This window comes from Chrysochloris asiatica, unplaced genomic scaffold, assembly GCF_000296735.1.
Source record: "Chrysochloris asiatica unplaced genomic scaffold, ChrAsi1.0 scaffold00144, whole genome shotgun sequence".
Taxonomy (NCBI): domain Eukaryota; kingdom Metazoa; phylum Chordata; class Mammalia; order Afrosoricida; family Chrysochloridae; genus Chrysochloris; species Chrysochloris asiatica.
In genome coordinates this window covers 8,101,637-8,116,676 of record NW_006408662.1, presented here as the reverse complement: position 1 = coordinate 8,116,676, position 15,040 = coordinate 8,101,637, and the positions used below count along the sequence as shown (strand labels likewise).

The 15,040-nt window shown below is 42.6% G+C and overlaps 1 protein-coding gene across 1 annotated transcript in view; it reads right to left on the bottom strand.

The window, feature by feature from the left end:
* Positions 1–2,008: 2,008 nt before the first annotated feature.
* LOC102815242 (ras-related protein Rab-4A-like) overlaps positions 2,009–15,040 on the bottom strand; it is a 52,789-nt gene continuing 39,757 nt past the window's right edge. Inside the window, exons 4-7 of the mRNA XM_006870570.1 lie at positions 10,073–10,135; positions 6,875–7,029; positions 5,456–5,551; positions 2,009–2,124 (exon numbers count right to left, since the gene is read on the bottom strand). Of these exons, the coding sequence (XP_006870632.1) occupies positions 2,009–2,124; positions 5,456–5,551; positions 6,875–7,029; positions 10,073–10,135 (430 nt within the window). The remainder of the gene's footprint in view (positions 2,125–5,455; positions 5,552–6,874; positions 7,030–10,072; positions 10,136–15,040) is intronic.

Sequence of the window (15,040 nt, the reverse complement as noted above, 5' to 3'; positions counted from 1 at the left end):
TACATGATTTTTGCATTGGCATTTAAAAATATCAGAACAAGTCTCTGCAATATCATATATATTATATTTCAATACAGCCTATGTGAATTAAAAACACATCAACTTGGTAAATGTAAGAAAAGACATTTAAGGATCCAGCAAAATGTAGAAAAAAAACTGCTTAATAATTGGTATCTCAGAATTTGAACTAGATTTAGTGGCTTTCTTTAAAATGAACATAAAACAAGAGAGGATTAATAAAAGAGGGTGCGACGCTATGAAACCAGCAAAAAACATTAACAGCAAACAAGATGTTTTCTCGCAGGGAGCCAGACAGATCAGCATATTGGAAACAGGTTAGTAGCCTCAAGTTCTATGGTCTATGACATTTTTGTCAATAGCTGAGGTTGCCTACTATGTTTAGGTCGAGGTATGTATTAGAGTTCTTAGTACTCTGAACCAGGCCTAGGCCAGGGCAGGTACTTGGTACTCAATATATATATATATATTTCCTGAATTGACTGAGATGAAGATACTCTGAAGCAAGAGAGCTGGACAATGCAAAGTTAATTGAAAAAACACTCCCGTTTTTCATTTTATTTCAATACGTTAATAACTACTGACTGAGTAATTCAAGTGTGGGTCACGTAAACACCATGTAGAATGAACTAAGCAATGAATGGCCATGAATGTCAGAATTTCTGGATACCTGGGTCATAAGTATAACCGACTGACACAAAGATAAAAGCGCAACTCACAATTGAAGACTGTTAGCTCATATGATTTAAAAAAATAGTACACTGCATTTAGTACAACATTCTACATGTCATCCATCGTGTGCCATGCTGTGGAGTCCTACTGGCCTAGAATATATACAGTACAGAGCCAGTTTTCAAACTAAAGGTCAAGGGGAAAATGCAGACAGATAATTTTTACATACATGTATACATTTTATGGTATTGTCCATGAGAAGATTATAGAGTTTGCTGTGCCATGTTTAATAGTGTCCATTAACACCCCAAATTTATTCTCCACCCCCCCCCCCCAAAGATCTACTTCTGTATAGAGTAGAAAAAGATGGTGGTAGAAAAAAAAAAAAAAATCAAAAAAACTTCAGATTCTTCAAGCTCCAACAATTGTGTCCCAAATGCCATTGTATGTACACCTAAAAAATATTAAGAGCAATTTAGAAATATGCACAATTACAAACACAAAATTAAGAATAGTTTATAGTCGCAAAGCCAAGTTAGTACTTCCGCCTATGTCTATGACATAATTGTTGTTGTTAAGTACCGTGGAGTCAGTTCCGACCCATAGCAACCCTGCACAGGGTTTCCAAGGCTGCGAATCTTTACAGAAGCAGAAAACTTCATCTTTCTCCCGTGCAATAGCTGGTGGTTTTGAACTGCCGACCTTTAGGTTAGCAACCCAATTCGTAACCACTACACTACCAAAGCTCCTCTATTACAAAATACTGACTATATATTCAAGTCCACTGTGGTAAATGGGAAAAAGGGAGCTTAAGGAAGTTCAAATCTCCCTTTAGAAATGTTATAAATGACCCTTCTACTATAGAAAAGATGAGGCTTTCTGCTCCCGTAAAGATTTACAGCCTCGGAAACCCTGTTCAGGGTCGCTATGGGTTGGAACCAACTCAATGGCACATAACTACAACAACAACTATAGAAAAGACACAGTCATTAAAACTTCCAATACCCCATGAAGTCTTCTCATTGTCACAATAGCTAATTCATCTTGGTCTCAACCAATCCCATCAGCAACTGCCCTTCCTTTCTTTTTGAAACAAAACTATAGACAATTCCCTGTGTACATACTTGCAATCAGAACATTCATCTATTTTTCATAATGTACTTGTAAAAATCAATACGATAGCTTCAACAGTTATCCAGGCGGGCAATTATCATGAGTGCATTTAAAATAAAAAGCAAGAGGAGTACAGCGCCAGCAGGACAAATAGACTTCAAACTGCCAGCACCCACCGTGTTGGCCCGCCCGGCCGAGGGCAGTTTTAACAACCGCATTCTTGAACACTCTGGGCCTGTGCTTGCCGTGGAGACCTGAACTGTCTCAGGGCAGCGTCTCCATACTGGATACCTGAGCCCATTCTTTCCGGATCCAGTTCACCTGAGGACCAATGAAACATTCATTAAAAAAAAAAAAAAAAGTATGTTTCTGTGATCACCAAAATACGAAGGTAAGCTACAAAATCATAGAAACATTTATTAAATAAAAATATAAAAATGTGAAGCTGCTGTTTCTCAACGTATCTTCTCATCTAGATCTATACAACTTCTGAAGGAGGTATTTTCATCTATCTAACCCGGAGTCCTGGTGTGGTGCTGAGTTAATGCGCTGGACTGTAAAGTCATTTGAACTGCAAGGTTAATGGTTGAAGCTCACCAGCTGCTTGTCAGACACCCTATACAGGGTTGCTATGGGTCAGAACGCCTCGATGGCACTTAACAACAACAACCCTTCCTGTGGTCCTGGTGTGGTGCTGTAGGTTAATGCGCTGGACTGTAAATTATTTGATCCACAAGGTCGGCGGTTCAAGCTCACCAGTTGCCCCTCGGAGATTCTATACAGGGTCACTATAGGTTGGACCCGACTTGACGGTACTTAACAACAACGAGTAAGGATAAGGAGCTCTGGTAGCGTAGTGGTTACAAGTTGAGCTGCTGACCTCAGGATTTGAAACTACCAGCCGTTCCGTGGGAGAAAGATGAGGCTTTCTGCTCCTGTAAGGATTTACAGCCTTGGAAACCCTGTGCAGAGTCGCTATGAGTTGGAATCTACTCCACGGCACATAACCACCAAGGAGGAAGGATGGCATGGAACTAGAGATGCCCCACCTTATTCGAGCTTTCCCTTGGGGGCATGGTCTGACCCAGACCCATAGGACTGCTGTGGAAAATCGCTGTTGCCCTGGAGCTTGCCTCTGACTCAGGACGTCTGTTCTTCAGCCTGACCTGACCCACCAGCTCCCACAGCCTCATGTATTCATACCTTGCTGTCTCATCTGCTTATCTGGGTACCTCAGCTCCTGAGACTCCTGGGTGAGAAGATTCCTCCAGACTGATCTCTGAACTAGGGATTTAGGATTGCCAGCCTCCACAATTACGTGAACCATTTCCTTTGACAGTTGTGAGTTTTGTGAAACATTACAGTGTGTCACAGAACTCTGGAACTTGAGAGGTGAGGAGTGGCGAATGGTATCAAGGACCATGAGGTGGCACAACACATTAGTCTATGTTTCTCCTGGTCCTCTTTACACCCATTTCCTTCTCTGTTGCTTCTGTATGCTCTTCTTCTGTTGTTGTTGTTGTTAAGTGCTGCTGAGTCGGTTCCGACTCATAGTGACCTTGTATAGGGTTTCCAAGGAGCAGCTGCTGAGCCTGAACTGCCAACCCTGAGTTTCAAACTGACTTTGTAGTCCAGCGCATTAACCCGCAACGCCACACCAGGAATCCTGTGCTCACCCTTAAATGTTGGTCTTCTCCAGGTTTCTGTCCTTGATTCTTGTCTTTCCCTATTGACGTTATTAACTATTTCTTAGATTCATTCGTATCTCTAACTTCTACATCTCTGGTTTACTCAAAAATGCCTTACCTGGTAACCGCCTGCACCATTCTCCCTTCAGTGTGCCCTCAACAGAAGACATGACTCATCTTAAATCACCGCCTAGACAGATCACTCCTCTGCTTACCGCCCTTGAAGGACTCCCCACCTTCCCCAGCAGTTCTCAATCTTAGATGACCATTAGAATCACATGGGAGAGCTTTTTTTAAAGACTGAGGTAGAGTTCGCATGATTAATTCAGAATCCCTGAAAGTGGAGTTTTTATAAATACACCCAGGTGACCTCATTTGCAGCTACTTTGAGGATCAGTAAGCAGCTCCTAGGTGAGGTAGGCTAGCCTAGCTCCTGCCTTTCCTTACCCTTTTCTCCTGCTACCTACCCCACCACCACCACCCCGCGCCTTACCCTTCCTATTCTAGGGACTGCACACTTTCTGTCACCTTCTCTCAAGTCTCAACTTCTGTTGTAATCTCTGCTCAAGCGCTCTCCTCCCAACTCTCGTGGCCAGTTCACTCTTCTGTTTGGAAGACCAAGTTCAGTCCTCATCCCTCTAAAAAGGGCTCGCCAACACTCTAGCTGTCTCTTCTTTGGGCTACCATCAGATCCTGTGCTTCGCTCAATCATGGAATCGATCACACTATCATTACTTTAAGACTGTTTCCCTTGAAAGACAGTTTCTTTAGGGGAAAGGCTATGACTTGTTCTTCTTTGAATTTTAACCCCCGCAAACTAAACCACTGGTGTTGTGTCAATTCTGACTTAATAGTGTCTCCAGTTGATGTTAAGTGCATCGAGTCAGTTCCAACTCAGAGACCCTGTATAGGGTTGCCGAGGAGCACATGGTAGCTTTGAACTGCCGACTTTGCAGTTAGCAGCCGAGTGCTTATCCTACAGTGCCATGCCAGGATTCCTAGTGATACCTGCTGTTGTTAACTGCCATCCAGTTGGTTCCAACTCATAGTGACCCTATGTAGGGTTTTTGAGGAGTAGCTGGTGGATCTGAACTGCCAACCTTGTGGTTAGCAGTCCAGTGCTTATCCTAAAGCACCACACCAGGACTCATACTGTCTAAACAAATAATAGGTGCACATGTATCTGAATGAATTAACTATAAGGCAAACGTCCTTGTCATCTTGGTAATAATTAAATAAAAGCCAGCTTCAGTAAATGAAAATTACACAATACTTTACCAATGGTCTAAATTAAGAGTTATTTTATATTTAATTTTACTCAACAGATATTACCACAACAAGGTAGACTACAATTTAGGCATGGCCAGGTAGCTGCAGAACTAAAACTTGCACTGACTGCATATCTCTAGGATGGTCTCAACCTACATCTATCAACATTATACAATTTATTTATAACCCCTAACATCATATGGTGGTGTGGCTCTGTGGGCTAGTGCCCTGGACTGCAAGGTCAGTTTGAACTGCAAGGTCGGCAGCGCTCCTTGTAAAATAAATTCTGTACAGGGTCGCTATGAGTCTGAATGGACTCAACGGCACTTAATGACAACAACATCATATCAGTGATCCCCTAGGCACTGCACATGACAACCGTCTCAACAGAGGAAACATGCTGGAAGAGAGTGGAAATGGCTACACTTTTTCTTCCGCTAAGTGATCAATCTAAAACAAATGTCACCTGAAACTTTGAGCATCCACCCCATAATTCAACTGGTTTATTGTTCCCCTTTCAATGCTGGGGTTGTGGTAATCCCATGATCAAAGAGACAACAATTTCTTTACAATTATAGGTACGTGACTTTCAAACCAACAAATGGCAATTTTAGGTTCAGAGAGGACTTTTTTTTTTTTTTTTTTTTCACCAAATCACTCCTGAAAATATTAAAAAGTGATGGAAAGCTTTTTACCTGACTCAATTTTGTTAAGGATTTTTCTTGCACACTGCACAAAGGCTTCTTCTACATTCTCCCCTGTTAGTGCACTGGTTTCCAGAAACATCAGCTCTAAAATGGATATCAACAAAAAAAACACATTTAAAAGTTGATCATGATTTTTTGAACTACTCAAAATCTGTTTAGTATTCCCTTAAACTAGCAAGTTAAATGAAATGTAGGACCTAAAACCATAGATTTATGAGAATATGAAATAAATGCCTATCCACCTTTTTTTTTTTTTAATGTCAGAAGAATCCTAACCTTCTATAAACTCAACTCTTATGTTAGCACGTAAATCTGTTTAAGAAATTAAGCAAGTAGAACCATTTTCACAGGCTGAGTTACGTCAAGTCAGAAATGGGGCAGGCTGCTGGAAATGCACAAACTGTCAATCTAAAATGAAACAGAAATTTCCTTCTCCAAATAATCTGTGTACCACCACAAGTATGACTCAGAATATATGTACTTAGGGAATTCAGTCTGTCCACTTGCCATTTTGACCTTGATGAAGTCTTATATGAATGAATACTTTTCTCAGCCAGCAAGGTGGTGACTAATCCCAGCAGAAAGGTCTGTTCTGCTTGCTAACTTAGACAAATCACAACCGTCTAGCTAGCCTGTGTTTCATTATCTGTAAAAATGAGGATTCAATTAAGTGGCATCTAAGTTCCTTGCGAGCTTCAGCATTCTCTGCTTTTTTAATATTCCCACACAGCTTCTCTATAAGCTGATGCTTTTCTTTCATGTTTACTTCTGAGCAGAAAACTCGTCAACTGGCAAAGACATAATTTGGTTATCCTAGATTCCAACTGACTACTGATATTAGAATACTCCAGTTCTTGATTGGTTCTAAAAATTAATATGCTTTAAAATATCTGGATTTTTATCATTCCGTTATCTACAAGAAACTGTGAACTTTGTGGCATTCTTATGAACTCAATGGGGATTTCATAGTCTTGAAGGCACTTACAGTCAGTCAAATGACTTAAATTTAATGTAAATAAAATAAAACAAATAAGTCCAATCCCATATTTTACTTCAAATTGCATTTTAAAATGCCATCTGATTTTGGCCTTTAAGATGTATTGTTATAAATTTTACTTTAAGTCAAGTCTTATATTTAAAGTGCCTGAACTAGTAAGGCACTAGAGACTGGTGCTATATTTGTTATCATTATAGTTGTATACTAACTTTTACAGAGAGTGAAAACATACTGAAGAGATGATGAATAAATCTAAATTCATAGCAACATAATGCAAGTTTTATATGTTCTAAATGCAATTTAATTGTGAAACTCTAGTACATGTTAAAACTCAAAGAAATGTTATTACCCACAAAGCTGCCATTTGGAAGGGGAAAAAAAAAAAAAAATCCAGGTAAAAGGTGACTTGCCATTTTCTTGAGCAAATCTGGAGGCTTCTAAGAAAGTAACTTCACGATCTGTATCCAAATCCTTCTTGTTTCCACACAGGATGATCACAATGTTCTGACTTGCTAGCATTCTGGCATCTGTTAACCAATTAGTAAGTGCATTGTAGGTTTCTCGGCTGCGTAATATAAGATTGTGAAAATAATATATGTATTTTACAAAACTAGCAATCTTTTCCAGTCAATCACACTACTCAACCTACTTTTAGACATTTCCGGGGAATGCCAATAGCATTTTCGTAGTAACCCAGCAACCTGAATACACCAAGTATGCACCACACCCACCAGATTTGTTTTCTTTTGTTTCCAGAGAAGTGAGATGGTGAATCAGACATTTTGTCATTTGTTGACATAGTCAAGATGCAAGAAGAAATCAATAAAAGCTCCTTTGTTCGTTTCACAAATACAGGTATGTGTCACTTAATCCGTGATACATGCATACGATATTAGAGAATTTGGATGTGGTATGAACACCATATTACATGAAAGTACTTCAAATAGTTCATGTGAAAATTCCATTATCTTTAATTCCATTTTGCCATGATTTTCACTGAAGACCCCTAGTATATAGTATATATATCTGCATATACTCAATACAAATACATTCATGTAACCTCCACACAAGCTTGCCTTGTGCTTTACAAACTTGCACCTGCAACTGGCTGCCTCTGGGAGCACAGATGTCTTTGAGCAGACCTAGGGAGGCTGGTCAGAACCTAAAGTCCTGAGGGACAGGGTAGAAGAGCCCAGCCCAGCTTCTTCCTACACACACAGGTCCCCAGGGTAGTCAGGCAGGGCACTGGTGGCTGATGGTGAGACTCAGGGCTGTATACTGCTCAGTGGCTCCCTGGCTGCAGGCAGTCCACAGCTGATACATGCAGCCAATCTCCGGGACCCTTGCCAGCAAGTCTCTCTTTTACGTCCCACAGATGGATATGTGGTAGGACACTGTCGGAATGACCATTGTACCACACATACTTACATCTATTGAGCTCTTTGTGTGCAAGGCATGGTGCTTAGGCTCTGAGAAAGCAGGATTTAATTAGCTCATGACTACCACTGAACAAAAGGAGCTCTGGTAGCGTAGTGGTTACGAATCGGGCTGTGAACCGCAAGGTCAGCCGATTGAAACTACCAGCCGCTCTGTGGGAGAAAGATGAGGTTTTCTGCTCCCGTAAACATTTACAACCTCAGAAACCCTGTACTGGGTCGCTATGGGTCAGAATCACTTCGACAGCACTTAACACCACCACCACCACTGAACAAACCCTTACAATGCATTTGGTACGTGGTTTTATCACTTTGATTCTCCATGGAAACTGTAACAAAGACTTTCATTTTTATTGCCTTGTCACAAGAGAAACTCAAGGCCCAAAGAGATCAATTAAGTAGCCTGAAGTCACACAGTGGCCAGTGGTACAGACAGGTCTGGACCAGGTCCGCCTGTCTCCAGGGCTGACTCTTGGTGCCTGCTGTTTTCTGCTCTGGTAGTGCAGTGCTTAAATGCCCTGAAAGGTCGGTGGTTCAAACCCACCAGCTGCTCAGTGGGAGAAAGATGTGGCAGTCTGCTTCTGTAAAAATGAAAGCCAGTGAAAACCTCCGGGGCAGTTTTACCCTGTCCTATACAGCTGCTGGAGTCCTGGTATGGCGCTGTGGGTTAAGGCGCCAGACTGCAAAACTGTTTGAACTACAAGGTTGGCAGTTCAAGCTCACCAGCTGCTCCTCAGGAACCCTATACAGCATCGTTATGGGTTGGAATCGACTCAACAGCACTTCACAACAACAACAACAATAGAGCTGCTGGGAGGCCTGGTGTGGCACTGCGGGTTAATGCGATGGACTGCAAGGTTGGTTTGAATGGCAAGATCAGCGGTTCAAGCTCACCAGCTGCTCCTCGGAAATCCTATACAGGGTTGTTATGGGTCAGAACCAACCGATGGCACTTAACAACAACACCACCACCACAGAGTTGCTATGAGTCAAAATCTACTCCATGGCATGAGTTTGGTTTTGGTCTTTTTACATATTTACAGGCTAAGCCTTTCCGTGCCTGGGTAAGTGGGAGGAGGGGTGCAAGGTGCTGTCCCCCCTTTCTCAGAGTGCCTCACTCTGGACACACAGACTACAGGAGGCGGTACTCAGTACCAGCCCTCAGAGTATACCGTTTAGTCCACATGTTTCAAAGACGTAGGTAATGGCCACTGGAATCAGCACTGTCTGAGAGAATTTCTGGGAGGATGCCACCTCTATATGCTGCACTGTCCAATACAGAATAAGTAGCCACGTGGCTACTGAGCACTTGAAACATACAAGGAACTGCATTTATGCAAACAAATTTACAGACAGTCATGCATGGTTAACAAGCGTGTCCTGATGGCACAGTGGTTAAAGCACTTGTATGCTAAGGACAAGGTCAGCAGTTTGAGCCCACTAGCCACTCTGCAAAAGAAAAGAGGTAGCACTGTGTTTCCATGCAAGTTTATGGTCTTGGAAACGCTGTGGGTCAGTTCTCCTTTATCCGATGAGGCCTCTGTAAATCTGAATCAACTCAATGATAGTGGGTCGACGGCTCTCTGCTACCATATTGGATTAGGCAGACTTACAGTGTACCAGGTAATCTCCACTAACTTGTTTAAATCTCCCAGTAGCCTCATGAGGATTATATTATGATGGTCACCCCACTTCATAGTCAAGCAAACTGATGACCTAGATAGGTCAAGTAAGTTGCCTGAGGAGGTCACACAGCTAAGAACTAGAGGAACCCACACAGAGTACGTTTAGTCTGTGCCCTGAACCTCTCTATCAGTGCACTACCGAAAACTTACCAGACATAAAGCTTGCCTTTCTGAACTTCAAGGACAATGTCAAAGTATCATGTTAAATGTTAAACAGTACTCAGGATCAGTTTGTCCACGTCATCCACACAAGCCTATCCCTTCATGTAGTAAAGCAATGCTAGCAGCTGATGTAAAGACATCTGAGACACACAGTGGAAGGTCCCGTGGTTTCCCGATCACTGGCAGCAGACCCCACGCCTGCACACACAGAGCCCATGTACATGCTGCAAGCAGATGGGCACGGAGCCTAAGTGTCCTGGGACCTAAGTGCAGACATCAGGAGCAGAGCACCCTGCGGCACCTTCCGGGATGGGATGTACATTACCTGGTAATGTCATAGACAAGGAGGGCCCCCGCTGCACCTCTGTAATAACTTCTCGTCACAGACCTGAAACAAAGTCAAGATCTGTTAGTACTGACCACCACCTTCCCATGAGCAAGTACCCATTTGTGCTTTATGCCCCATGACGGCGGGGCAGACATCGCTTTTAAAAGAAAAGATTTATCAGTATCTGAGCATATGCGAGTGAAGTTTTTTTTTTTTTTTTCTACCTGAGTCATGTTGTGGTGAAAACAAGGAGGTAAGGTTTGTGTCGAGTCAACTGCACCTAACGGCGACCTTGTGGACAGCACAGTAAGACACTGCCCTGCCCTGGGACATCCTCACAGTCACCCTCATAATGTTTGAGTCTACTGTTGGGGCTACTGCACCATCTGTCTCACCCAGGCTCTCCCTTGCTCTTGCTAGCCCTCTACGTCACCAAACATGATTAAACTTCCTCCAACGGTTGATTCCGACTGATGACAGGTTTTGTTGGGACTGACAATTAGTGTTGGCTAATTTCTAAAAGCAGATCTGTCTTAGACAAGAAGCTCGGCTGAAACCTGTCCACCATGGGTGACTTGGCTTGTATTTACAGTACTGGAGGCTTACACTCCAGCATCACAGCACCATGAAAATCGCCACAGTTTGCCAAGCTGAGATACATGGGGTGGTGTCAAGGTTGTTACGTGAGGGATCAGCTTCTTTTAAAAAGGCTGACCTTCTCCATAGAACACACGGCACCTTGGAGACTTTATGAGGAGGGGTGAGTTGAGCAACCATGGGCGGTCCGTTACTCAGCAATCCTACTTTCTCCTTTGTGAGAAAGTTCCTATTTCTTGAACAGCCTCCTGCACCCTCCACCCTACAAATGGAGAAGACATCAGGTGGGTACACTATCACCTACGACCCATGGACCTACAATCACCGCTGCACCTGCACCCATCTTATGCCCCCTCCATTGCTGACAAGAAAATGTGGCTCCATCTGTTCTTGAGTGAGCTCTTACATCTATCTTAACCAAGTCATTCTTAAGGGCTTTTCCTTTCACTTTCTCCTCTACTGTATCACTCTTTTCTTTGCTAGATTTCTCTTGCTAGCAAAATAAAAGATCTATTCTAGTATCTCCCACCTACAAAACAAAGGACGCTACACAACCTTTCGAGCCAGTTTCCCACTGTTGGCTCTTCTCTGTAAACACACTTCTCAAAAGCGGCATCTTTAACACCATTCTCCATTTTTTCACCTGCAATCTGACTGCCATCCCTCTCTCCCAATGTTTCTCCTCTTCCATTTGCCACTTGGCTGTTTTCTACAACTCTGGGTCATTCTTCTTAAAGTCCAATTAGGAGTTCCTAAGGATTGGATCCTTGGTTCTCTTTCTTATCAACACTCTTGGCTCAAATTTACTTCTCCAGAACAGAAAACTTTTGAGACCTACTTATAAATCCGACTGTCCACCCAGCATCTCCAGGTCAAAATCTCCTCGACGGCAATGAGTTTGGTTTGGGTCTTTTTATACATTGTAGACAAAGGTTCTAGCACAGCCCCATGGTGATGGAGTACTTCACACTTCAGCAATGGCCTCAGAACTCGTCTCCCTGTTCCGTGCAAGTCTGTCTAGTTCATTCTTCACAGAGCAACCAGAGTGGCCGAGGAAGCACACAGACGAGCTCAGGAGTCTCCAGGTCACTCCATACCCAACTTCTCCTTGTGTCTGCTGAGATCCTGCCTATCCTCGGGTTAACTGCTATTCACCACACACTGGTCTCATTTTTGTTCTTCACCACCCCAAGCTTCCAGCCCTCCCATGCCATGCCAGTCTGCCTCGCCACTAACAAGGCTGGTTTATTTAAATTTTAATTTTTTCATCCTTCAGGCTTCATTAACCATCATCTTTTCAAGTAGGACACCTCTTCCCTCCCCCACCCTCATTACTGTTTGGCACACTCTCTCTTTTTTTGTGGAGTCCTGGTGCGGTGGTGTGGGTTAACACACTGGACTGCAAAGGGGTGTGACCTGCAAGGTTGGCAGTTCAAGCTCACCAACTGCTCCTTGGAAACCCTATACAGGGCCACTATGGGTCGGAACCATCTAGACGGCACTTAATAACAACATCTTTTTTCATTAATAGCATTTGGTAATTACATGGTTTATATGTTTTATATTGGTCTGCTTCCCTAGCATGCTCTGGGACCTCGCATAGTGTCTGGAATATTGATAGGCAATTGTTATACATTTTCAAAATAAAATACATAATACCTGGGATTGGAGAGGGAGCACAATGGCTCCAGGTAAGCACTGGATTGTAAACCATATGGTGGCAGTTTAAGCCCACCAACCACTCCACAGGAGAAAGCTGAGGCTTTCTGTTCCGGCTAAGATTTACAATCTTGCAAACGCTATACAGGACTGGCGACTTGACAGCACTTAACACCAATGAGGGTTACAGAAGCGTGTGGAACAGAGCCTCAATTCCTGTTTAGAAAACCCAGACCTACGAGAATGGCTGAGAATGGAGAACTCCCTGAGACTATGACGCTGAAATAATATTCACATCTTGAACGGAAACTAACTCCCAAGGTCAGCAGAAATGACAAAAACAATAATGAATGCCACCCATAAGTACCATGTTCCTTTTAAAAATCACTTCTTGCTGTTGTGAAGTGCCATTGAGTCAGTTCCGACCCACAGCGACCCTGTAATTTCCAAGAAGCAGCTGGTGAGCTTGAACCGCCGACCTTGCAGTTCAAACAGCTTTGCAGTCTGGTGCATTAACCCACAGTGCCACACCAGGCTCCAAAAAATTACTTACATGAGGCCAAAAGGCTAATAGTTACTTTAAAACAAAGACGGGAATGTAAGGGGGCAGGAGAACTAGATTAATGGAAATGAAACCACCAGAATGGAAATAATGAAAATGTTCACATTTTGTGAAGAATGTAACCAAGTCATTGATGACCTCGTATAATTTATTAATTATAATTATTAATTGGGAACCTAAGCTGCTGTGTAACTTTCAGTGAAATTAAGATAAAATAACCTGATGTGGCTCTGTAGGATAAACACTGAACTGCTAACCACAAAGTTGGAGGTTCAAACTCACCACTTTCTCCTCAGAAACCCTATACAAGGTCATTATGAATTGGAACTCGATGGCAGTAACAACACTGGAAGAAAAAAAGAAAACTCTGGAACTTAGTTAAACAAATTACTTATCATAGCTGATACTTGGAAAAGGGCAGGTATTTAAAAAATTTTGTTTTTTGCTTTTAAGCCTCCAAGGCAGCTCGAACTTTCCCCTTTTCGCCTTTAGATTGCTATGAGGGGTGCAAACGGAAATGGAAAATGGGGCGCAGAAGGAAAAAGGTGACAATTTTCGTTCTTCCCAAGGTAGCCTCTTGGAGCAGAGGTGGAAGGCCTTTTTTTCACATTGTGATATGTTACTGGGTAGATTCTGACTCATGGCGATATAACAGAACAGAACTTTCTTTATGGGAGCACATCACAGGCCTTTTCTCCTTTAGAGCAGCTACATGAGTTCAAGCCAGACCTTTGGGTTAGCAGTCCAGTGCTTAACCACTGTGTCACCAGGGCTCCTTATGTGTAGAATTCTTCTGCTGCCTTGATTTTCTTCTTTCTGGGCTTGTACTGGTGAAGTTTCTAAAAACAGGGGTGTGGATGGCAGTCCTGTGTCCCCACTGTTGCATATATAAAAGTATTCTGACTTACTCTTACATTTAATCGATCGCTTGGACAAGTTAGAATTCTAGGTGTTTTTTTTTTTTAAATTCATGATGAATTTTCAACGTACAACGTAGCTGCTGCTGCCCAATGTAGTTGCTGTCCAATGCCCTTCCATTAACTAATTCTTTACATGGAACTGTTTCGTTCTGTTTTAACTCTTGGGACTTTTTTGTATTTTTACTTTATCCCTAGTGTTTTAAAATTTCACATGATCTGGAATCTCATTCCTACAGTGGAAAATGATCTCCTGATATTTCTTTTATTGGTTCCTCTGCTTCTCTCAAGATTAACTCTGATTCCTTATGTTACCGCTCTCATTTTTCCTGTTTTCTGCAAATTCCTCTTTTTGCAATTTTGGCTTCTTTCTTTCATTTTAGAAACTCCCTTCAAATGTCTGGTGACCCTTGTTGGATGGCTCATATTTAAGAGCAGAGTCTGAAAAGGTCTATAAGAAACTCCATGTACTGGGGAGTGGGTAGGCTAACAGGCTTGCTATAAAGGTGATTGGATGGAATTGGGCCATCGTATTGGGGAAACCAAAATGTTAATATGTTCAAGCCCCCCTTTTTTGGCTACTCAGTTTTCTCTAGAGAAGCATCCTTTCTTCTGTCCGGGATACACTTGGCTGCCTCCAGTAGGAAGGCGGTGTGGGGAGAGCTGGCATTCCAAGCTCTGGGTGCACATACACTTTGACTTGTCTTCCTCTTCCCAGACCTCACTCGGCTGTACCTATGACTGTGAGTCTAGGTGCTGCTTCAGCTAAAGAGACTACACTTCTCATCTGGTGTGGGTGTATGTGTGAGTACACACACATGTAAGCGACCGTGTGTACACATTTTAAAGCATCCCTCGTGTAGATCATGATGTTTCCAAATCCAAACCATGTTTGAGCTGAGGAGGAAGAAATGGCTTCCAGATTACTGGCATCCCCCCAATTATGAGCGATAAGACGGAGCATCAGCTACTCCTGACAGTCACAGGATTGCTGCTGCTTACCTTTACAAAACATCTACGCTCCCTCAGTCATCAGAGGGCATGGCCTCCTCTAGGTCTCTCTGACTTACTACTATTTCAGTTGCTGTACAAGAATTTCAGTGGGGTCTGGGAGGGAACAGATGAAGATCTGAATTGAATCCAGCCTGATTCATAAGGGATTTCAGAATAATGGTTGTGATTAAAGAAGGCTACGATATTTTCAAAGATGTTTACTTGTATTTTATTGAC